The sequence below is a fragment of the Phoenix dactylifera genome, unplaced genomic scaffold (genome assembly GCF_009389715.1).
Source record: "Phoenix dactylifera cultivar Barhee BC4 unplaced genomic scaffold, palm_55x_up_171113_PBpolish2nd_filt_p 000537F, whole genome shotgun sequence".
Classification (NCBI taxonomy): Eukaryota; Viridiplantae; Streptophyta; class Magnoliopsida; order Arecales; family Arecaceae; genus Phoenix; species Phoenix dactylifera.
The window spans coordinates 76,812-102,295 of record NW_024067946.1 but is presented as its reverse complement, the minus strand read 5'-3'; the positions used below and the strand labels follow the sequence as shown (position 1 = coordinate 102,295).

The window sequence follows — 25,484 nt, the reverse complement described above, 5'->3', positions numbered from 1 at the left end:
TGATGCAGTGGTAGATGCATGAGTCTGAAATTAGGATTAAAATTTATAGACATTATGCCTTGGAAAAGGAGCCAGCCCAATGGCAATATGGAAAAACGTTTCTTCAAATCAAGGACCCTCGATGCACCTGCAGATGCAAGTTTAGATGTGATCATATTCATATGCAGGCTTCTACCCTACACTGCGAGCAAATCTTTCTGTAGAAGATGAGCTCAATCCATGAGAAGTCATCTAAACTTAGGAATCATTAATTTGTTCAAGCTTCACTGATGAACTAATTTTGAAAATTTAACGAGACTGAAGCAACAAGGAAAAATTGCATTAAATTCTTCCTCAGAATTTCCTGTTTCTATAATTTTAATCACCCAACGCACCTTTCTTTCCAGGTTCAACTTAAAAATGCAAGGAATCCAACAGAGGAATTCAGAAATGATAAGTTGATGACCTTACAGCAACAAAAACATAGTGAGGCCAAAACAAACCAGCTTCAGATACGCAACCTGTCAAGCTGGAACATCCACATGGATCTATAGGATCCTCTCACATATTAAAGATTTGGACTGGCCAACTGCGTTTTCGGCCATCCATGCTAATCCCCGTTGTCTCCATGGAAATGTCTATGCTGCGGTGTGCTGAAGAGCGGGCAATGCTAATGCGGGACCTGATCCTCACTGCAGGAGGCTCCTCAGTACCAACAGATGCAGCTGAGTCAGGGATAGATTTATCTGATTGCATCACAATTGGTTCACGGAATGTCAAGATAGTTTGAGACCAGTGAGTTTTTGGAGAATACGGTGATGTGGAGAGGACTGTGGGCATCTCTTTGCAGAATCTGCTGGTGAAGCCTGTCTCGAACCACAGAACAATTCCATAGCACCATATCCCCGAAGTTGAAGCAGTTGAATCACCTTGAAAGTCAGATCTCAGCTTCAACTCAAAGCTTGCAGTGAAATCCATCTCATCTGGCTTCATGGTCGCCAAGTCAAATGACTGAAACCAAAAAGAATAACAAGAGTATGGTCATGTTCACCACAGGTTTACACACGCCACAAACCAATGAGTCTGAGGAATAAAAATAACTAGGAAGCTTGAAAAACTGAAAAATGATTTCTTTTCATTTGTGAATTTTATCAGAAACCTGCAAGAAATAGGGGTAGAAGAGGCTCCAATATCTCAGTCAGAATATGCGACGGCAGGGAAAGCTACTAAAACCTAGATAAATGTAGTTAGAAAGATTGAACTAATGGAAGATATGGCCTTAAAATCAGAGTGAACAGGAGATAGGGCTGTGACAGCAGAGAGAACGAATTACGTAAAGATTTCCCAGTTATTACAAGATCTTGACACTACACCTATGTGTCAATCCTAGATTGACAAACATTACAAGGAAAATGGTTGAAATAAAAAATATAGTTTATATTGCAGTATCTTCCCATATGGTATTCAGGTCGTGCAGAATAACTTGTTTAAATTTAATGCAAGAAAAACAGGAGTTAGAAAAACAGGACCGGGCACGGGAATACCATCGAAAAACATTTTCTCAATCGCATATTGAACAGAATTATATGAATGAGGGTGAGTCACCTGGAGTACAGCTGACTCTGTGATGATATCTTGACTATCCACTATATCAACAATTGGAATACGAGAAGCGTCCTCTACAACTTCCTTGCTGATGCAAGACATATTGAAACCATATACATTTTCCCAAAATGGAATGCTGGTTCCACCTCTTCCAAATCCAGCCCCGAACTATAAGAGGAATGAAATAAGATAATGGCTTAAGTAGCTTGAAAGTACACAAAAGGTTAAAGTAGTAGAATTTAGTGGCCTTACGATAGTAGCAGTATCTGGAAGAATCGCACCACCAGGTTTCAACCAATGATCACGTGCATAAAGAACTGAACTGAGCATTGATTCATATAATAGGCAATAGCCCATCCACTCACTCACTAACACATCAATGCTATGAGGTGGAACTTGTATATGTTGGTCAAGCTCTTCAACCATGCATTGCACTACTTTTATTTTTCCGTAACATTGTTTTTCATCACCTTTCTCTGTCCCCTCTGACAGAAGACCATTATCTTTTGCAATCTGTGTTCATTATAAGCCGATGCAAATTTAAAATAATAAATAGATTTTTATATAATCAAGTTAATTGAACTATTTATTACCTGGGTAGCCACAGAAGCCATCTTTACACTTGCTTCAACAGCAATTACCCTTGAAGCCCCAGCTTGAGCTGCAAAAAGGCTACAATAAGACATTAAGTAAATAAGATGTATACTTGTTCTACAAGACAAATAGCTATTTTGGTGATAGGGAAAAATGTTTACTTCCTGAGTAAACATCCCTTATTCGGTAGCAAAATTATGTTGATTCAATATACAAATTCAGTTTATGCCAAGATTAATGGGTCCAGGATAAATCAAGTGTAGGAGTAAATTGCATAATCTAACCATGCAAAGTACAAGGACCACGATATACGTTAAGGAAATAAAGCATCAATATTGGTCAGGATTCTACAAAGCCAAAAATAAAGACTTGAGAATTGTTGACTATGTCAATGTTTCCTTCTGGGTTCAACAATCAATGCATTCACCAATCAACTTGAATCATTTTGCTATCAGGTTAAAACAATGAATTTTATTGTATCTTAGTTTTACTCTACTAGTAGTTTCTACCCTCGGAGTAGATATAACTTAGCTTTTATCATTGCAGCCGAGCGCTACACTCCTCTAATGTTGCCCAGCGCACCCCTTATCTGTCTCCCTAGAACAGTAACATAGAGGTGGCAAAGTTTTTGAAGATCAAAGCACCCAAAACCATGCTACTCTCTATCCTCTTTTCAAGCACATCATCACTTTTCCGGCTGATCCGACGTTGGTGACATGTCCACACGCATACACCCTCGTCATTTGGCTTGTTATCACTCTTTTCTAAATGACTTGTTATCACTCTTTTCTACCACATCTGGATGGGACTTCACCATCAGATTCCATGACATGCCCAGATAGGATAGAAAAAGCACCAACAAGTTTTGTTGCACACCAGGTGAAACCCTTGTAGTCCGTTACATTGATCCTAGTGGGATACCATGCAATCATTGTCACATTGATCTCAGTGAGACACTATGTAGTCATCGTCACATCAGTTTCGATAGGGCAACAACATAGTTACCATCATACCACTATGGAAGGAAGTCGGCAAAGTAGCTATAAGGAAAGCGTCTGCTATACTAAGGCCAATTTTGGACCGATAGGCAGCATATTTGGCCTCGCTATTGGAACGGGTTGAACAACTTGTTTCGATGGTTAAAAATTGATACACAAAATCACAGTACGTTCAAGCAAGATCAATGGTGAAGACAGCCCAAACCATCCTTGTGATGGACGAATAACCTCATCAACCAACGTATGGATGTACTAGAGTCTAAGAAGAACCCAAATTGAAACCATCAACACATCGAGAGAAAATAGCAGAAGATGAATTAATAGAGCTCTCGAAATTCTTTGACTGAGGTATTGCAAAAGTTACACAAGCGAGGTTTGAGGGATACTTCGGTCAATACCTAGCCGATGTTTGAGATTATTAGTCATAGTAAACTACAAAAAACTGTTGGTGAAGTTCTGACAATCATTTTCAATCATTTGCCTAAGAGTGAAGGACAAAATTATAACGACTTTATAATACCAGCACAAGGGCTGGGAGGCAACCTTCTCAAAAAGTCCTTCCAAACATCAATATAATGTATATTTCCCGGTCACATGCCAGGAGGCAACATGATAACACAAGGATTGATTCAGCCTAATATCTGGCAGTACACCCTTAGAGGTTTGGGAATGACCCAGACATATTGATTGCCCCTCTCGCATCGGGAGCATGAATAGAAATCCTATATAATTAAAGACCCTCGCGTGGATTATGCATAGTATGGGTCTCAATGTTATACAAAAAAGCTGCTGCAAGATTGAAGAAGTGATGAATTCAATCTAAAAGTGGAATACATAATAGTCTTATATATTATCTAGTTAGGGATTCCACAAAAATTTTGGCCAAGTGGCTGATATAGATGATAATGCCTCACTATGATGGATTCCACCTTTCTTGGAGAACTTCAGATGCCAATTTGCAGCCTTCTTCAGAAATCGTACTTCTCAGTGGATTTCAATCAGCTCTGCTTTGAAGGATTTGATCCAGCTCTTCTACCCAGCATTGAAGATCGACCTGATTTGCCAAGGAATAGGCCGAACAATGAAGCATGCTGATGCCCGAGCCATTACTGGGAAGCTTACATTAGAAAAGGCAAAATAAGAGAAACCCAAAATTAAAAGACCATACTTCAAAAAGCGCATAGTTTCTCCTTCAAAAAGAACCTCTCCAGTAATCATTCATTTTTTTCTTCGAATGGCTTTGAAATGTTTAAGGACGTGCAAAGCTGCTCCGGTTCAAGTGGGAACTCTCATACCATGCGGTAGGAAAAGTAAGACATTCCTTCTTTCTTTCAGCTTGGAGAGTGCTTTGCTATTACTTTTGACTAATACAAGCACAAATACAAGATTGAACAAACCAATTCTCTCAATGTACTCACTTTGCTCTTGATTATGGCTAATAGATCCTTCACTATTGTTGGCCCATTGAAGCTTCAAGATGATCAAATGTTTTGCTTACCGCACTTCATTGTTGATTGTAGCAGAGTTCAAACAAGTGCAGCAAGTTTAAAGCTTAGGTGTGGATACAGTTCATAAAAGTGGAAATATGCAAGGATCCGCTCCAACTAACTCAAAAAAAGATAAAGGCTCAAGAATAGCCAAAGGCCAATTAGAAAAATATCGGCTTGCTGATTTGGAAGCCCTCGACCAAACAGCAAGTTGGGGGCGACAGAATTCAAATGCGGCAATAAAATTTGTTCATGATAACGCCCCAACTTGTGATGGTATTCCGATCCAACAAATTAGTCAGAAATCGATCGATCCAAACAAATGGGTTCCTCTAGCTAATACTCAATCTCACCATAATAAATGAAAGGAGATCAAGACGCACGAGGAGAATCAGAAAGAAGAAAGTGGTGATCTTCGAAGAGAAAGATGCAAGGCTTATTTATAAAGAGAAAGTGTGCCTTACCAGAAGATCAATCAAAATATCCATTAATGCAGACAATAAAACCAAATCTCTATAGATGTGGAAGATTCTTTGAGTGGTGTGCAGGCCATGTCGGCACATTAAGGTATTCCATGAAGGAAGATGCATGGAAAAGGTGGAGAGTTTCACAGAATCGAAAAAGATGTAAGCAAAGTACTAAAGATAGAAATAATGCTTCACAATCGGCCAGCAAATTGAAATCATAATTGCAGGATTTTTACTCGACAAGAATTAAGAAGATGATGATAGCCATCTCATCAGCCTTTTGATCATCAACCAATGGAATGTGCGAGACATTGTTTACACCTCATCTCAACAATCTAGTTAGCAATCGAGAGCAAACACCCCATGAATCAAAGTTGATGAAACCAAACCAGCCAAAAATCACATCACCCTTATTGGACTGAATAGAGTTCGGCTATGATAAATCATAGGGTGGAGACACAAGCCGAAAAGCAGGCTGAAAGATCAAGTCTTAGGCGTAATTAACTACAAAGCATGTGAAGAAGGCTAATCGAAGATTGAGCCGACCGAATTGGTCTCAAGTGTATAAGACCGTATTGTAGGCCAATGAAGGAGAGACGACCAACACGAGCTATGCCGACTCTGATAGGATATGATTATTGTGCATAGTGAGAGGACGATTGGCAATAGTTACCAGAATCACCAAGAGTGAAGACTAAACATGGGTTATAACCATCAGAACGAATAGTTATCATATTTTAGGGTAGTTATTATTATGTTTTATTATAATAAATAATGGATTTGTACTCTATATTGAAGATCCTTCGACAATCCAATCTAATGAATTCTATCTTATCTTAGTTTACTCTGCCGGTAGTTTATACTCTCGAAAGAGCTATAATTTAGCCTTTACTACCATAACCCAGTGTTACACCCCTTTATCATAGCCCTGTACTATACCTCTCTACCATAGCCTAGCTCTACACCTCTTATCCATTTTCTTTAGATGGTGGTGTGACAGCAACGAAAGTCCTTGAAGGTCGAGATACCTGAATCCACACTACTCTCTATTCTTCCTTCGATCATTATCATCTTTCTGGCTAATCCGAAGCTAATGGCACATCCACGCACATCTACCCTCATCATTTGGCTTATCACCACTCTTCTCTGCCACACCGGAATGGAACTCCGCCAACGGGTTCCATGACACGTGGACAGGGATAGAAAGCACGCCAACAATTTCCAAACAATATTTCTATTTTATTAAAAAACTTTTTATAAGTGAAAATCACTTATAGATAATCCTAGAGGTTTTCTACTGATAAGTTTCTAGGAAATGAAAGAAAACTTGAAATTTAAACTAAGAAAAGTTACACTTTAATGCTAACAAAAAACTTTGTTTTTAGTTGGGAAAGTCTTACTCAAAAGGCCATAGATTATGCATCCATCTTCTCTGATATACATCAATTTCCACTTCCCACCATAGGCTTCTTGAGCAGCCAAATGCACTTAAATGGAATACTATAGACTTATATGTGCTCAACAAGTAAAAGGAAAAGAACATGTCAGTAGATTTTTTTCTTTCACAGGCCATGACAGGCTTGGCTACTTCTTACAATTCATCAAATATAGATCCAAGGTATGCCACCTCGATACTAGACCCCAAACTGGTTCCACCCTATCATTATGTCGATACGCGTATCACAGAGACCAGTTCGGCGTATGGAGTGTTGATACGCCTCTGTATTGTGTACCGGTACCGAATTGATAACATACAATATGCCTTAAACAGCCTACTTCAATGCGGTATGGCATACCATGCACAGACCAATATCTACATGGTTCGAAAATTTTAAAAAAAATGACACTAGCACCCAATGGTGAGAAGAAAATTTTAGATTGAAGATTGACAAATTCCTATTATTTATAATTATTTAATAATTCTTTTAACTCAATGACATAGAACTTATAGTACAGATGTACAATGACAACATACATAAGAAGCACTATGTTTATGAAACCTACTAGATTTAGTGTAGCAATTTTATCAACAATATTTTAGATAATAACAAAAATAACAAAACATTCAGGATATTTTTCATACAATGTAGCATAATCATGGGGCTTAGAAAAGTATATGTTAGTAAGCAAGGTACACCATCTCGGTACCAGACCCCGTACCGGTGCCATATTAGCACAGTGTCGGTACAATACGATATGGAGTTTTTTTGGCGTTCTAAATGTTGGTACACCACCCATACCGAATACCGGTACCGAACTAGTATGGTACGGTATGCCCCATACTATCTAGTTCGAGCAAATATGGCTAAGCAATTGGGCCATCAACTTGCACTTGCAAGTTATAAAACTTCAAAGAGTTATGTATTTTATATGCACAAGCAATTATAATATTACACTTCTCACCATCCAATTATGAATTAAGGTTGCAATATCACTAACAAACTAGGAAAAGGATATGTTAGTATGTAGTTGGGTCATCAACCTGCACTTGCAAGTTATAAAACCTCAAAGAGTTATGCATTTTATATTTGCGCAAGCAATTACATAATTACACTTCTCACCATCCAATTCTGGGTTGCACTATCACCAACAAACTAGGAAAAGCAATATAAGCAATTTTTACCTTAGTATTCCTGTGCCACAACCTACATCCAAAATAGATGCTTGATTCATGAGACAAGGATTGTTGAAAAGTGCTCCTCTATAAGCATCCATTCTTACCTGAACAGTTGATATAGCATAAGTTCATTTTGATACAACAATACAGAATTCAATTCTTTAAAAAATTAAGGACTCATGAATTCCTAACGCAACACATTTCACATAAAATTGCTCTACATATATAGTGATCCACATGAAATGGTATAAATGTTTTTTGAAGCATCACATACCTTGTCACTAAGCATCTCCCTATGAATGCCAAAGGAACCATAAGCTCCAAAATAGTTTTCATTTACATTCTTAATTTCCCTTGCACTAACATTAGCAATAGAAACTCTTAGCTGCGTATCTTTCCTTCTCTGATGAAATGGGCCAAGGTTCTGTTCTGTAAGAATGCCATTGGCCTCCATTTTATCACAATGACAAGTCACATTCTCTGCATGGTCCTGCTTATTTCTGATGTCATGAACAATATCAAGCTCAGAACTACTATCTTTTAAGATTTCCAGATTATCATTGCAAAGTTCAGTAAAATCTTCATTGCTCACTAGCTCCCTCATAAGCTCCTCTTTATCTATCAATACATTATAATCTTCATCATCTTCATCAGAAGCAAAACTGTGCAGAAGTGGATCATCTGCCATAAATGGTTTTAGATATTGATCATCTTCCCAAAGAAATTTTCCACCCTTCTCATAACAAACTGCTGCATGCAAATGGTTCTGAAGATCTTTGCAGCACTCAAAGGTGAGACCACAACGCCAACATTTGTTCTCCGCAACCTGGTAACCAACAAGAATAGCAAAACAGTCAGCATCCTAATTTTCTTGGTAATATTCTATGTTATCTGTTTCTTTTTGTGCTAAGCCTCTTAGCACCATAAAATCACCATGCAACTTGTTGTTAGACTTGAATCAAATATTTTCACAAGATAAAGAATTTACTAAGAGAATCTACAGAGGCTTGCTTTATGAAGGGGATTTTGAAGAGTAACTCCTCTGAAGCTATGGTGCATTGTATCACTAACCAATAGGTAAACCAAGGACACTGATTAAAGTATAGTATTACCATTTTGAAGGAAGCATTTTAACAAAGGACAACATCAAATAGACATGGATTCCCCACAATCTTAGAAACAGACAACAGGAATCCAACTATACATATTCAGGCTTCTAACAAGGTAGTTTAGAGACAATTTGCAAGTACGAGAATCAACGCCACTATGTAACTCTGTTTATGGGGCAACTGTAATTAATAATGAGAGAGTTCCTTGACCAAGCTGCATCAGCTTTGCCGAAAAGTTGGAAAAAAAAACAGCAATATACCCCATAGAGCCGGTCAAAAGAGATCAAATTCCAGATACTTCATCATCCAAAACCAATTACATGACATAAGTAATATATAATAAAAGAAAGCAATAAATCACTGAAAAAACCAAACATTGGCATAAAAGCACATGTAAGAAAAACGAATGAAAACGAAAAAAGCAACTTAACCGCTGAAAAATCCAAACTCTGTCGCATAAAATCACAATCTAAAAAAGAATAAGAACGAATAATGCAACTAAACCACTCAAAAATCTAAACTTTGGCATAAAACCACAAGTAATAAAAGAGTAAAAACGAAAAAAACAACCAAATCACCCGAGAATACAAACTTTGGGATAAATCGCATCAAAATATACTAGTAAAAACAAATCTCCAAAATATTCTAATGGACTAAACACACCACACCTGAGATCTGACATAGTTGATGAGCTTGAAGGAACCATAGAAATCCAACCCTAAATCTCTGACGATGCCGTGGAAATCGAAGGCGTGATCGGAACTGCAGTGGTTAAATAGAGTCTCAGTAGAATCAAATCTCGAGCTGCAGAACAAGCATAGAAATTCGGGCATCGAGTTATCCTCGTCTGACTGCCATTCGTCCCATCCTTCGATCTCTTCCTCTTCTTCTTCTTCTTCTTCTTCTTCTTCTTCTAATCCTACTTTGGGTGTTGCTGCTGCGCTCTCGACGCCTTCTCCCGCCATCGGAGTACGGGGACTGCCTGCTAAAACCCTAGAGAAACCCAGAACGCGCGTGAACGACGAGTGATGGATGCTTGTTTACAGGGAATGCAGGCGACCGGTCATCGAACCACTCCGTTTGGGACGGTTTTGGGTCATACGTATTCCCAGATTGACACCACTATTGGTCACGAGGCAGTAGCGTCTTTTTTTTTTTCTGTAAACTTGTGCCTCCTCTCGGCACCTTGTAAACAATTAAAAAAACAACGCGACCCCTCTCCATTAGCTGAAAAAATGTTAATTACAGAAAAAAAAAGTATATATAATATTAATTTAAATGAAAATAAATTTTATTTAATTATTTTTGACAGTTATCTAAAAATGTCCTCATTTTTTCTTCTACTCAAAAAAATTGCTTGTTAATTATTTTAAGAAGTCACTAAAAAAAGAAAAATTTGTTCCAAAGCTATGCGAAGAAGCAAAAAATATTTCATTCTGCATATTTTTCTCTACATGCACAAAAAAAATTAATGGGATTCTTCATAATAATTTTAGAAAGTCATGTAAAAAAAGAAAAATTTCCTCATATTTCCCTCCATGCATAAAAAATCAAAATTAATTCAAATTTGATTGGGACACTTCTTAATTATTTTAAGAAGTTGTAAAAAAGAAAATTTTCCTTATGATTTCTTCAATACACAAAAAAATTAACTTCTTCATTATTTTAAGAAGTCCTGTATAAAGGAAAAAAATTATTTCACTCTGCAATCATTAAAAAAAAAATATTTCACTTCTCATATTTTTCACCATGTACACAAAAACATTGAAATAAATTCCAATTTTAGTCGGACTCTTCATAATAATTTTAGGAAGTCCTGAAAAAATAATTAAAAAATGTAAAAAAGAAAAGATTTCCTCATATTTCCTTCCATGCACAAAAAAAAATCAAAATAGATTCAAATTTGAGTAGAACTCTTCTTAATTATTTTAGAAAATCGTGTAAAAAAAGAAAAACTTCTTCATATTTTCCTCCATGCGCAAAAAAATCACTGCTTAATTATAATAGAGCATGCATGAAAAAAGAAAAAAAATATCTTGTTTCAAAGTCATGTAACAAAAGTAAAATTTTCTAGATGAATTCATCATATAAAAAGAAAAAATATCTAATTTCATCATTCTCTTCCTCTTTGTGTTTGGCCTTTTCCTTCACCTCTCGAATGGCATATTTGATAATCCTAGCTTCGCCCCTTAGAAATCCCACTCGGACCATCAAACTTTTCTCTTTTTTTTTTCTCTTTTTTTTTTGTTAAACCAGATGAATTCATTAAGAGGATAATAAATACATCCATAAAAATAAAAAAATAAAATATTCAAAAATTGGATAAGAAGATTTGTCGAAGAATCCTATAGTATGATTTGTGATATAGATCAACATCTAATTGGCAACACTCTTTTAACTTAGAGCTCGTTTGGTTCGCGGGAAACATTTTCTCTCCTAGGAATATGATTTCTGAGAAACAAATTTCTAGGAAGAGTATGCCCAAAAAAGTACTTTTGGCATGTTTGGTTGACCATGGGAAAGTGACAAATTTTCAAAATGCTTATGTTTGGTTGGCCATCCACTTTTTTAAGAAAGTTATATATAATTCCTATTATGCCCTTTATAAAAATTAGGTCTTTAATGCCTCTTTAATGCTGAAGGGCCTTTTTAGGAAAAAATAAAAATAAAGTGATTCTCCTCATGGAAAAAACTTTCCTATAAAATGTGGAAATCATATTTTCATAGGAATACAACTTTCTTATCTTTTTTTTTTTAAAACTCTAACCAAATAAAAGACATTTTATTACTTTTTCATTGACCACACCATCTCCCTTCTTTTTCTACGAACCAAACGAGCCGATACACAACCCCTCCTTGAGAATGCAGGTGCATAAAAAACATGCACTTTCGTATCTAATCCACCTACAGGCCCGAAGGCCGAACCGACGTCGCTTTGGACCGGATTGTATCCAAGTAGCAGCCCAATCCATTAACCTACCAATGCCTTCGCTCACCGCCCCCGAAACCCCAAACTGGCGGTGGCGTGAAGGGACAGATGTTGTATTCGTCCTGCCGCCACCTCCTCTCCTCCTTTCCCATGGCGGCAAGCAAACCCCATCGCCTCCATCAAAGTAGTAGCATTAACTGCTATGTTTCGCACTATTTTTTTAATTTTCTTTCGTTTTTTTCTTACTCTCGCATGTAGACATCACCTAGATATCTTCTTTGAAATCAATTGAAAGAAAGCCCTAACTTGCCAACCGCATCGCTCATTGGCTTGGCTCCCTCGTTCTTGCAGTCGTGGGGGCGTCGCTTTTGAGCTCCAGTAAGAAGCCGAGGACGATGGCGACGGATTCCACCATGAAGCAGGAATTCACGAAATATGCTGACTATCTCAACGAACTTGTATGATTCCCACTGCCTCTCTCTTGCTTTTTGGCTTTAAATACTTCCATTTCTTTCATTTTGGAAATCAATATAACGAGGTGAATTTGGAGGCAAAGGATTTTTAAAATTCTAAAGACCCGCATCAACTGGAGCATGTGCTACGTTTATATATATATATATATATATATATATTTGGTTTTATTTCTTGCTGACGAGCCACCACTGGAATTGGATTTATTTAAGCTATCACCAAGATAGCGAAGAAAGTTTACCTACAATGGTGTTTGAGGCTGTTGTCAGAGTTGGCAACGTCATAGAAACACTTATAATGCAAAACACAGCACATTTCACAGCTTATAATCTGTTCAGCTAAGATACCTTTTTGTGGTTTTCACTTGGATAAAATAATCTAGAAAACTTAGTACTTGGATTCAAATGCTGCTGCAAGACAGTCAATAAATTAGAGCACAAATTTGAAAGGGCCAAACTATCTATGTATTTGTTGTGTTGCTACTTTTTCATATTTTTTGGTATTATGTTTTGTGCCATGTTTCCGTGTTGTCACTAATCCATTTCCTAATGATATTGAGAGCTTTTATTGGCTTTTCCACAGCTTCTAAGAGGCAAAGAGAGAATAAATACATGCTAGTGTCATGTCCCTACTGCATGCATCCTTCCATGTCCTAAATTGAGCCTTGCTTAAGAAACATGGACTCCTTGGAAACTGGCCCTTCTGCCAAATGGCTGATGAATTTGCCAAGCTCGTATTTTAGATCATAACCCCACCCCACCTAAAATCTTACTCATAAGGCAGCTGAATTCACCCTAAATATTTCTTTTATTCCCGAAAGTTCTGAGTTGTATCTTGGACAACACCTTAATGATAAGCTTAGTGCATGTGAAAATAAAATCCCGATCATTATTCTTCTTTCCCACCCCTTTAGGTCAGCTTGGATCTTGGATGTACAGGTAATGTTTATCATAGGAATTAAATACTATACGAATAGGTCAATACTTTAGGTAGTTCCTATAGGAAGATATTATTTTAGAAAACCTGTGCAGGATATTCCTTGTTAGTCTAGCTAGTCTAACAGTTCCGGATTCAGCAATGGACTGTGTCATGTGATCCATTTGATTTTTGCTTGGATGAACAAATCGTTAAAGTTTTAATTTCAGGTTCCTATCGATTTATAGTTTTTAATTTGTGTTCTAATAAATGGAGAGCCTTGGCACAATGATAAGGTTGCTCTATTGTGGCTTGAAGGTCATGGGTTCAAAACATGGAAAGAACGACTCCATATATGGGAGCAAGGTTGTGTATATCTTACCCTCTCCATATCCTAAAATGGCGAGAGCCTCGTGTACCAAACTGCCTTTTTTTTCTTAGTTTATCTTCTAATACTTAAAAGGAATCAACAGTCCAGCTAGTCCCTTCTCTTTTTAATATTATCCTTCTAGTTGTTCTTGTTCATTGCAATTTATGTATGAAATGGAAATGGTTATCAAATCCATTTGCTTTGAGCTCATATGCATCTCATCCTTCATAGTTTGGATGATGCTCTTTTGATACTTTTTTACACTGCCCTCTTTTGTTGAGCTTTTTTGTTGAGTTTTGAAAAATAAATCTGAAATCATATGTCACCCCTTTTGTCTTATTCCTGCATGTGATGATAGGTGCTATAGATTTACACACACACATAAACACATACACAGAGAGAATTCTGTGTATAGGACGATATGTGCTTTGGCACGAATGAGCTTTATGCGAACATTATCAATGCCTTGGGTTGTAGTTAGAAGGAGAAAGAAAAAAGACCAAGGGAGGTGCATTTGTAGATATATGAGTGGGCAAATATGGCTTCGTTCAAGAAAGAGGCGGCATATCTTCACCAAAAAACAAGAAAGAGATATATCATGAGGCTATTATGACCTTAGGCCCTTTCTTCAATTTGGGATTGCATCAATTTCTGTGGAGGAGAAGGGGCCTGTTTAGTTAAAGAACATAACTCAAAAAGGGAATGATTTTCTTTTCTATAATCATTCAAAATTTGGTTCGGTTATAAGGTTTAAGATGGAGGCGTCAAGCAATAAAACAAAAGAGAATTAGGAAATTTTCTTACGAAACTACCTAAAACATACATTTTCTTTCCCTTTTTGTTCATCTAGATAGAACCTAAGTCACTGGAGTTTGTCTCCCCATATTCTTTTTAACTTCCCTAAGAAAATTGCGACTTTGCTACTTTTGCTAAATCTATCATCCTTTCCTTGTGTGAATATATAATAATGTGATAAATGTTTCTCTTGGAATGCTTCTTTATTCACACTTGAAGTGATGTAGCACTGGGACACCAAGAAAAGATTGAGTTAGAGTTGATCATATTTTATTTCTAATGTGTTAAGATATTATGTAGTCTTGGGACTCAAGAAGAGATTACATTGAATGATTATGTTTCTTTCTTATCGTGGCGTTTGGAGACCCAAATGGGATCACTAAGATGATCTTAGATCACTGGTGATCCTTATCCCGGAGTAATTTGATACTTGATGATCTAAGATCATCACGTTTGGTATGCTATGTTTGAATAATTAATGAACCCCGAGTATTCATGAGTAACCTATTTGGTATTCTATGAAAATCGAAGATCATTGACCATATAATACTAAAACTACCTCTGATATATACCATAGAAATATATTTATTAATCCTAAAAATTATTAGTCCTATAAATATATATTAATTGTTATTATATAATTAATATTGTCATTTATACTTATAATATATTATCATTTTAATACTAATATTTATTTTGATTAGAAAAATAAGGCAAATAGAAGTTATATATTAAATAATTTCACAATATAAATATACAATACAATAATATATTTTTATTATAATTTCAAAATATAAGTTCATCCCCTTGATGTCGTTGAGCAAGTGATCGACAGATTTTTTTGGAGGGAGTTGAATTTGTAGAAAATTTTCTACCATTCTCTAAGTACGTGGTGCTTTACAAACTTTTTTTTTGGTAAGTCGGATTTATTATACCACTCTAGTGAAAGTATATCCATGGGAATTAGAAAATAAAATATGCAAAAAATAAAAAGGAATATCTTTCACAACACTCCACAATGTAGTACCCATGTGATTGGCCACATGTTGCCATCCAATCAGCAGTACTATTTTTGCTTCTTTATTGGCATATGCCACCTTGTAAGAAAGTAGATAACTAGTCTCAGTAGTTTGATGATTTGATAGCCACTTAACCACTGTCAAAGAGTCTCTCTCAAGAATAATATGAGTCGTCTTCAGATGTTTCGTCGCATGCTTCCATTCTTCCCATGTTGCATGCAACTCAACCATTGGTACTATCGACTCAAAATGTTTGACACACCTGCTGCTACTAGTGTACTGCTAGCACTTTTGGTAACAAAGCGCTAGCCCCACCAAAGTCACCTCTATTCAGGACATTACCATCAAAGTTGACCTTGAGGAAACAACGGGGTGGTAGCTCCCAAGAGCAATAAATCATCCAAGGAAATGCAGAATTTGCGGGATAGGAGCCACAGTTTTCCTCTGCTATCAAAGCTCCCTTCAAAGCGGCCGTGTGAATATGTTTGGGGTCTAGAGTGGATGCTTCCATCAAAATCAATTTGGGACTCCAATGGATACTTTGGAAGATGCATTCGTTCCTTGCCATTGATAATCTGATAAACCATATAAGACATCAAAACAGCTTCATTACTATGGTTACCTGTAGTAGAAGATTTCTCTTTAATTTTCTAGAGGAAGTTTGATAGAGAAAGTTATAACACTAGCTGCATCAGACTAAAGGTAGGAAACCTCAACGACTCAACATATTCCAGTATGACAGATATTACTTTCTACCAGAAAAAACTGAACTGGCAACATGACCTTGCATGTAAAACCTATCCAAGTCATAATTTTGCTAGAGGAATCATAGCTGCACACCAAGTTGCTGACCTTTCTAAAGCTGGAGTGTGATTATTGTCTCTCAAACATCATCTATCACTCCAATTACCAACCAGAATGAGGAGAGAGGAAACTTGAGCAACTAATTCTAAAGACAAAAATAGTGGCCAGTCTGTTAATATCTCTTTTCCATTCTCTATAATATAATCTGCAATTCATGCCATGTCAGATAAGCCACCAACATTTCTGGTTCTGGGCAACATATTTTTAGGAATTTGAGAAATCCATAAAGTGCTGTAGAAAACTGATGCTAACTTCATTTACCACAAGTTGAGTTGAAGTTATCTTTTGATGCGATCAAAATTTAATTTTAAAGTGCCACATTAGCCCATTAAAACTGTAGCAAATGTTCACTGAACAGTACCATTAACAGTTTTAGGGTCTCTCTCTCTCTCTCTCCCCCCCCCCCCCTCTTCCTCCCCCCTCTTCTCTCGGTGTGTGTGTCTTTTAGTTGATATTCTCTAGAATTTTCTTCCCCTTCCCCCTCCTCCGTGTCTAGGAATCCAGATTGCAGTCAAAATAGAAGCTGGCTGCTTCTTATCAAGTAATGTTTTAATTGGTTCTAAGGCTTAGTTCATTGCCTTTTAAAGGAGTTCTAGTAGGATTAAGAAAGGTGGCCAATGGAAGCTATTAAGAAAGATATATGTGTAGCTGGAAAATCAACACATGGAGTTTATTTTGAGATAAAGGTGATTGTAGGCCTTCTTCGTCTTCTCCAGATTTGAGATTAGAGTGAGGCTGTTTTCTACCAGCATTTAGAAGGAAAAAATTCGTTAGTAGCATGCAGATTCTCTCCATTCTTGTACTCGGTTCTTCACTTTTTTCTCTTTTTTGCTTACCCTGCTACTAACAGTAGAGCTTTAGTTGATATTCATGTCTGAGATTAGAGTGACACTGTTTTCTACCAGCATTCAGAAGGGGAAAAAAGCTTCAGTAGTGTGCAGATTTCATATCAAACTTCAATTCTGAATTTTTTTTCTGGTTTAAATCTTGTAGTTTCCTATCTTCTGAGAGGCTGCATCATCTTTTATTAACTTACCTCCATTATGTATAGCATGCTAGATGGAAGAAAAACCGAAGGTCATATGTTCTAGGAAAGTTATAATTGAAAGGCACTGCTTCCCTCGAGAGAGTTCTTGATTGTAGTACTAGCCTTGTGGTTATCTTTACCCATCAATATGATTCTTCTTGGCTGCATAACTCAGATCCCCGATCCCTAAGAAGTCTTAGATTTGCGCACAGCTTCGTATGAAAGCAGGCATAGTTTATGCTGATTTGTTACATGTTCCTAAGGGAGCCACAGAAAGTGTGCTCGAGATTACTGAGTAGCCTAATGGGTAAGCACAATAAGTGATAAAGGGAGATCAAGCATAGAACATCTTGTAGAAGTGTTGCCTGCCTACTAGTGGCAAGTTCTTCCATTTCTAATTTCCTAGCTTTTTCAAGATATGGTTTTTGTAGGAGCAAAGTTTGTTGATCCTTGCCAAGGTATGCCCACATAGATCTGACAACTCCTTTGATATTGATGCCCAGTATGCTTGTTAACGACCTTTGAATTGCAGAAGGCGTTGAAGTGTACATAGGGCTCCTTCAAATTGACATGTTAACTCAATTGCATACATACAAGCTACCATATGCAAATAGGTGGGACACCGTTGGAGTCTCTAGCTAGCATTATATCCTCAAGAGATCTTAAAGGGACATTTATGAGTGATTTTGACAAAATATTTGCATATAGTAAAGAAATATAGTGACAAGGGACAACATATTAGCACATAATAAGAGAATGTTGTAGGAGATCAATTAATTAATACAACAAACTTGGGAGAAGATACATTTCTCATTGCCAAATTCACCCATTTCTTGTTGAAGGCCCCTGGACTGAACCGGCCGGTTCCATTTGAACTCGGTGCGAACCGGATTCCTCCGTTCGAACTCGATGCGAACCATTCAGTTCGCACCGAGTTTACCCAATTCGGAACCGGGTCCCCTCCCCCTTTCCTTCTTTTGTTAAAAGAAGGTGTTGGGGCTGGGTTTTCAGACAATGTGTAGGGCTAGGCCTGACCTGAAGCATTAGTAAATTAATTCAGACAGGGTCAGCCAAGAGTAGCTCAACCTGGAATTGATTCATTTTGATCCCCAAATGTGATAAATACAGTTTACCAGGAATCTGGCATGTTACATATACTGCTAGTGTCTTTGTCATGATTCATTTACTTGTTTATAAATTTGTTGGTGACATCTAGTGTCTAAATGATATTATGTAGCCATAGTCATGATTATAATCCTTGTTAAAACAATATGGAAAATAGCCTGGCATCAAGTTCTCATGAAAAATTGATACTGAAGTTTGTGTTCCCAGTTTCTGCTTCTGATGCTGGTTATGCTGTTATGGATGTGACCATGTCTCATGAAGAAAGAGGTTATTTAGCTAGTCCTAGCAAGGTACTCAGATAGGGAGAGGAAGATGAAGGGGAAGCTTGACTGAGTTTCTACTCTGAAATTATGAAACTTTGGAGTTTGAATTTCCATTTGTAGACCTATGACAAAGATGATGTAACAGTGCATGTCAATGTTATTGTGTACTGATGGCTGTTTTGCAGCCTCTAGTGAAGCCGAGGAGAGTTTCAGACATCACAACTGGCTGGCCACGTAAAGTAGGGGTACTATTGTTGGAGGTGATCGAGTGTGGTGATAACACTTCTCTAGTTCAGTTATCACCTGTTTCAAATTACTTAAGGTTGTATTATGACACCTTTTGGAGCTGAGAGATGTCTGGGACATCTAATCTGCAGGATCAGAGTTTTATTTTAGGGCAATTTGAAAAATACGTGGCTGTAGAAACACATTTATTTTTTCTTTCCAATTTTCAATAGTGGTACTTTCCGTGTGGTGTTCTGGGGGAGGGGGGCTTCACTCGTTAATGCTGTTCACTTTCGCCTTGTTTCAAGTTGGAGTCATAGACTAATTAGTTAGGTGCTTCAGGTTTAGAGGGAGAGTCTTCATGGATAATTTTCTTTCTGATTTGTAGTTTTTTCAGGTTTTCATTCACGGACATGGAAGATCTAGGTAGATTCAAAATTTGGAAACTTTTCCATCCCCTAAAGAGTATATGGTATATGTCTATATCAAGTAAAAAGATGCGGCTAGTAGTGTTTATCATTAAATAATGGAACTTTGTACACTTGTAATAGCTCTTTTTCAAATCCTTAGAAGCACTCAGAGGTTCTGAGAAATTGATGCTGCTGGGTATCTCTTTTAATTGAACAAATTTGGTATAGATGATTATTTTGCAGTTTGCACGTGGTAAGTTCAGAGAGTAGTAATGGCTCTTGTGGTCCATGTTGTTGCATTGGATGCATTCTTCACATATGGCAGCCAATTACCCAAGAGTCAACACTTTATATCAGAAAAGACAAAGGATGGTTTGAACAAAGCCTGGTGGATATGGCAGGCTAAGATTTTTGATGGTTCTTGAAAACAACTACATAGCCTACTTCATGCTCCTCACCAATTTAAGATGGAGTTCCAAGACCTTTATATCCTTTATTTTATCGTGTTGTATTCCTAACAGAAGCATCTCTGCTCGACATTCTTAGCCATTGGATGGCTGTCCAAAATTGCTCTCGGATATCTGAGGTTCTTTCTCCAGCTAGAACATGGAAACAGCTTGATGGTATTTGTACTAGTGGATCTGTTTCTTCTTACTGGATTTTGCAAATTGAAAATCACTTTACCATTTAGTTTATCTTTATGCATTGTTGGAGAAGGCATTGCGAATCTTCTACAGCTTCTTTGATGGTTACGACTACAAAGATTTCTATGCAAGTGTTATAATTCTGTTTAGTACAATAGTTTAATATATTATTGTTTTTATTTTATCATCATCATCATCATCATACTATTATTATTGTTATTATTATTATTATTTTGTGATCAATCACTATACATCTAATGCAGAATGACAAGAGGGAGAGAGTTGTGAAGGCAAGTCGCGATGTGACGATAAACAGCAAAAAGGTCATATTCCAGGTGCACAGGTGATCAGGAAAATCTGCATATTGGCTCCATGATTTGTTTTGTCATTTGCATTATCTTTTTTGATTCACTTTCTAGGGTAGTAACTTTTACCATCTTGCTATGTTGTTACACTGCAAACAGCTTTCCTTTCCACATTGTGTTTATCTCATTGAAATAACCTTAGTTCAAACTAGGAGAACCAGCTGCCCACTTCCTCTTCATATTTTCTTATTTGTATGGCTGCTGATTTTATACTCCAAGGGAGTCTCCAACAGTATATGATATGCTCAGTAGTTACTGAAAGTAGTCAGCCAAAATTCACTGTCTGATAGGTGATCACAAGATAACAATAATGTACTTTCTTTTTAATCCGACAACAGTTTGGTCAAATTGCTTGTTTTGTTTGTGAACATTTTTTTCAACAGTAATTAATTAATCAGATGATTAAATCTTGTCACTTACTATGGGCAAAGCCTTGGAGGTTTTGATAAGTTGGTGCAGATATTTGACAACATGCATTGACCTACAAAGACTAAATATTTGTTTACCTTATTCACCTGATTATTTAGGTTCTAAAATATATCTAAGGTTCTCTGTTTGTCTTCTCTAATGCAATTTCACCTTCATGTTCATCTAACAGAAACTTGTTGCCTTGTGTTGTTAATGCAATATCTGCACCTGAATTATTTATAGATTTCTATTTGAATGCATCGTATAAATTCTTGGTTGTTAATTGATAATATGCATGTTCCTGGAACAATTCTTTGTCCTTATTCCAGAATCAGTAAAGATAATAAAGAAGAAGTCTTGGCGAAGGCAGAAAATGATCTTGCAGCTGTGACTGATCAGTATATATCCAGATTAGTAAAAGAGTTGCAAGGGACTGACTTTTGGAAGCTCAGGCGTGCCTATACCTTTGCAGTTAGCAACCTTAGGCCCTTTTTTATTTCAGTATTTTGAAGTAACTCTTTCAAAATTTTAGGATTATTGCAGGTCCAGGAGTATGTTGAAGCTGCAACGCTGTGTAGATTCTGCAAGACTGGGACTCTACTGAATCTTGCTGAGATTAATGCTTCTTTGCTACCACTTAGTGATCAATCTGTTGAACCCTTGCAGATAAATGTTCTTGACTACCTTTTGGGGGTAATTATTATGTTTTTTTCTTTTTTCCTTTATGTTCATTTCCTAGTTTCTTCCAGAAAATGGAATGCTTCATTTTCTTTATTTTGTTTTAGCTTGCAGATTTGACTGGAGAACTGATGAGACTAGCCATTGGTCGAATATCAGATGGAGAAGTAGAATATGCTGAGAAGATATGTCAATTTGTACGGGATATATATAGGGAGTTAACCCTTGTTGTACCTCGTATGGATGACAACTCTGAGATGAAGAAGAAAATGGAAACAATGCTTCAAAGTGTAGTGAAGATTGAAAATGGTACTATGCTCTCCTCTTAAGAAATATTTAATGATATGATCTTCTCTGTTATGGTTGAACATAATATATTGTTCAAAAGGAGCTTGCAAATTAAAGATAGGTATAATTAATACATCTAATGCATGCAGCTTTGGTATTGTCGTTTATAGAATACTTATTTTGACATAACAATGGTATTCAAAAGATACTAAAATTAAGATAAATTTTTTTATCAAATTTTAGTTTTTGAATAATCTGTTGGACTTTGGTTGCATGCTAAAACTCAGGGTGTAGTTCCATTTCAAAACAAACTTACCTTCAGTTCACTATTTTAAAAGGTAGCTGCCTGGGCTCAGGTAGTTCACTGGTTGCCTTGCTCCATGCTTAAGCATCTAGGCAGTTCCCTATGTATGCTGGTTGCCTAGCATCTAGTGCCTGTTCAAGTAACCCACTTAAATCTGGATAGCCCATGCTGGTTGGTTTTGGACTATCTTTTGGTGGACTTCAAGTGTTATGCAGGGTAGGCTGCTGTATGAGGCTTGTCTGACTGTTGGACTGTAATCCCATGGTCTTTCTCATTGGTCTCCAAATTTCTTAACTTGAAGCCACAATTTTAACTAATTTTTGAAATATTGTGCACTACAGAATGACTTCCGAAGTGGCTCTAGATGGGAATACTTGACAAATAAGGATCTGTAAGGCCAGGCTACATGATTATGATTATTCCTTTGTTTTTTGCAATGTGAGCTAGCTTACATTAAATTATACTATTGTTTATATTTGCAAGTTTTTATTTTGAGGATTATGAACTATTGGATCTTGACTAACAAGGCATATCATACAAGCTTCCCTTGTTTCAACCTTCATATGCCCATAGGGAAGCCAGAAGGTTGAGGAACTTTTCAGCCTGGGTCCTATAGTAGTCAGATGGCATCGAGCTTCAGACTGTGCTATGAGAACCTGCAAAGCTAGTTTCCTCTTGTAGATGTTCCTTTGTAGTCAATTTCTTGGACAGTAGTTGTGAGGATCCTATCATGATGTAAAGTTCCTGGCTAGAGGGCCTTGAAGACCTGATTTTGCAAGGGAGCCGGGGGAAAAAAATCCTGAATTGTTTTTTGTCTCCATTAGGAATTAGTAACTTAATGAATCTTTAACCGAATATATCCTCTTCTGCATATCAACTCGTTTGTTTATGATTGTGGATATTGTTTGGACCCTGTTTCTCATGGCAGATTAATGTTCTTTATAATTTTGAGAAAGATTGTGAGCAGATCAAACACAATTAATGGCCTAATTTAGCAGTCTTCAGCTTTGAAAAATAGTTGAAAGGCTTGGCATCTTTTATGGGCGAGATTTAGTTATCTGGATGTGCATGGAAATCCTGTCTGTAGCTGCCCAGCTGCCATTCATCGGTCTTCTGAGATTCACACACAAAAGTTCTCCATATGTCATCTCACGTGAGTGCAAATCTCCGCACATTAGTGTAGACCAGATTGGTTGTTGAGCATGGGAAATGCCAGCTCACCTGTTCATTATTTTCTATTAAGATATCAAATGACAGATATAGATTGTTAGTTGTCTGGATGTGCATGGAAATCCTGTATGTAGCTGCCCAGCTGTCTTTCATTGGTCTTCCAAGATTCAGACACACAAAATTTCCATATGTCAGCTAATCTGAGCAAGTCCCACATATTAGTGATTGACAGGTGGGTAGTTGAGCAGGGAAGATGCCATGGAAGGATCCAAAAGCAAGTTGTGTTCATTATCTGCGATCAAAAAATTGACAATGACAGCCAGAATGTGATATTTTTGGCAGATAAAAGTAGAACTGCAATTCCGAAGGCTAATAGGGCCTATAACTTGATTTCGATTGTTTCTGTGTGGATCTGTCTATGTTACCGCCTCTTGCTTTGTGTTATCTTAGTTATATATTTGGCTGTCTTCTACTTGTATTCTACAGACTTTGTTTGTCATGCTGAAATGTCAATAAAAGGTAGGAAAGGAACATTAATTTTGTTGATGGTGTTTTCATATAATGTTATATAAAGTCAATATCAGGAGAAGGATGATTACAGGCTTCCAATTGAGTTTACAAAGCCAAATATTAGGAATTGCGTGTATGTGTACATATACATAATTCTGTTAGAAAATTAAAAGCTGTACCTTTTTTGTTAAATGAGTATTTACGAACATCTTTTTTTTATGTGCATTTGCAGCTTGCTTTAGCGTTCATGTTAGAGGATCAGAATACAATCCTTTGCTTGGATCCAGTGATCCAGATTACTCCATATTCGGGGTACTAGACTTTTGAGTCATAAAGTAGTTGCAGTTGCCTTGGTAAGACCACTTGTGCTCATTTATTACTTGGCATAAACTTGTACAGATTATCATGCAGTTTCTCTAAAGGTGCAGAACATATCATGGGACCATAGGAGAAACATGCAAAAATAACAAGGGAACTCAAATCCATACCTGGAGGATTAGGGAACTTGGTTCCTTAATCTCGTGTACATTTTGTTGTCATCAAGGCTTTAATTTTTTACGTTTTTATCTCTAATTTCTTCTGAATGGAGGTTGATTTTGTTGACGACAAAATGTAGTTATGTTAAACTCTATTTACACCAGGATTATGCTAGAGAATTATTGACTAGGGAGCAGCAGAATTGTTGGGTGTCTCTGCCTGATTGGATTTACTGAGGATTTTGTTCATGTCAGTCTCTTTGTTACAATTTTTCATGTAATAGCTTTTGCTCAACATGTGTAACAAATTGCTTAACATGTGCCCTGGAATGAAGGTTTAAGTGGGTTTAATATGTTATTCTGTTCTCTAATGCTCTTGCTGTGAATGGTGATGGAATAACATTACGACCTATGTTACTTGAAGTGAAAAAGTTGCTCTTGTTGTTGTCTTTAAAAATACTAGATATTTGGCACGTGCGCACACTGTTGAAAATATTGGAACAGTTATAAATTGTGAATGGATTATTATATGGATGAGTCGTTTTTACAGGATACGGAGTTTGCTGAAATACACAGCAAGATTATGTATCAACAATGCTCCATAAAACACTTGAGCCATAGCCAGGATGTGGATTGAAAGTGAATGGCATGGTGCGTTATTATAGAGCTACTATTACATCCTTTTATATGTATGTTTTCAATTACCTATTACAGACCTTTGTAACTAAGAAGGCGAGTATTTTAAAACAAGAAAAGCCAGAATGGAAGTTTTATGTGATGAGACAATAGAAACTTGTATTGTACTAGGAAATGAATTTTGCCAGGACTTAGGGGAAAATAATATCTGAAAGGATAGCAAGAAAGAATTTTGGAAAGCATAAAGCCACATGCATATGCTAACCAGTTAGGGTCAAAAAAGCTTGAAGAAGGTTGTAATGATTATGTGAAGTGTCCAAATGGGAACTGGATTGAGAGGGTGTAATATTTTTTAGCTGGAAATAAAGCTGGCGAGGAAGGGTATTATATTTCAGGCTATACATATATATCGTGAAGCTAACGGGGAGGTGGATTGGATGGCGGCATATGTAGCGAGCCATTCAAGAGGCATCCTGGAGAGGGTGAGATGTCCGGTGCACTTCAGGACTTTTTATTTGCTGATTCTACTGGATGTATTTGTACTTGTAATATATGAAATGTTCGTTTTAGAAGAGAGAAAAAAAAAAAAAACTCAGCTTCTCTGCCATGCATGAAAGAAAAAGGTTATAGTCATACACATCAGGCCCTGGTTTAAATACACAACAAATGTGTCTCATGTGAGTTATGGATGGTAAGGATTAAGGGGCCAGATCACCTTTCTCCTTCTTGTGGAGTA

The 25,484-nt window shown here is 36.9% G+C and overlaps 2 protein-coding genes across 7 annotated transcripts; one reads left to right on the top strand and one right to left on the bottom strand.

Annotated features, from left to right (window-relative positions):
* Window positions 1-298: 298 nt before the first annotated feature.
* On the bottom strand, window positions 299-9,970 carry LOC103713304 (probable protein arginine N-methyltransferase 3). The gene is made up of 7 exons (XM_039119359.1): window positions 9,525-9,970; window positions 8,022-8,573; window positions 7,754-7,851; window positions 2,178-2,256; window positions 1,837-2,097; window positions 1,585-1,752; window positions 299-990 (listed from the first exon to the last, which is right to left on the bottom strand). Exons 1-7 carry the CDS (start codon window positions 9,819-9,821, stop codon window positions 541-543), a joined length of 1,905 nt encoding a protein of 634 aa, XP_038975287.1. The 5' UTR covers window positions 9,822-9,970; the 3' UTR covers window positions 299-540.
* A 1,837-nt stretch (window positions 9,971-11,807) lies between these two features.
* Window positions 11,808-24,483, top strand: LOC103713285 (translin-associated protein X). 6 transcript variants are annotated; one of them, XM_026807026.2, is made up of 8 exons: window positions 11,808-11,969; window positions 12,137-12,243; window positions 20,177-20,256; window positions 21,016-21,157; window positions 21,230-21,379; window positions 21,472-21,673; window positions 23,869-23,948; window positions 24,036-24,483. In XM_026807026.2, exons 1-8 carry the CDS (start codon window positions 11,894-11,896, stop codon window positions 24,054-24,056), a joined length of 858 nt encoding a protein of 285 aa, XP_026662827.2. In that variant the 5' UTR covers window positions 11,808-11,893; the 3' UTR covers window positions 24,057-24,483. The 6 variants fall into 6 exon arrangements, with proteins under 6 accessions (XP_026662827.2, XP_008798385.2, XP_008798381.2 ...); XM_008800163.3 differs by having other exon boundaries at window positions 23,869-23,989; window positions 24,278-24,483; XM_008800159.3 differs by having other exon boundaries at window positions 23,869-23,989; window positions 24,065-24,483.
* Window positions 24,484-25,484: the final 1,001 nt, after the last annotated feature.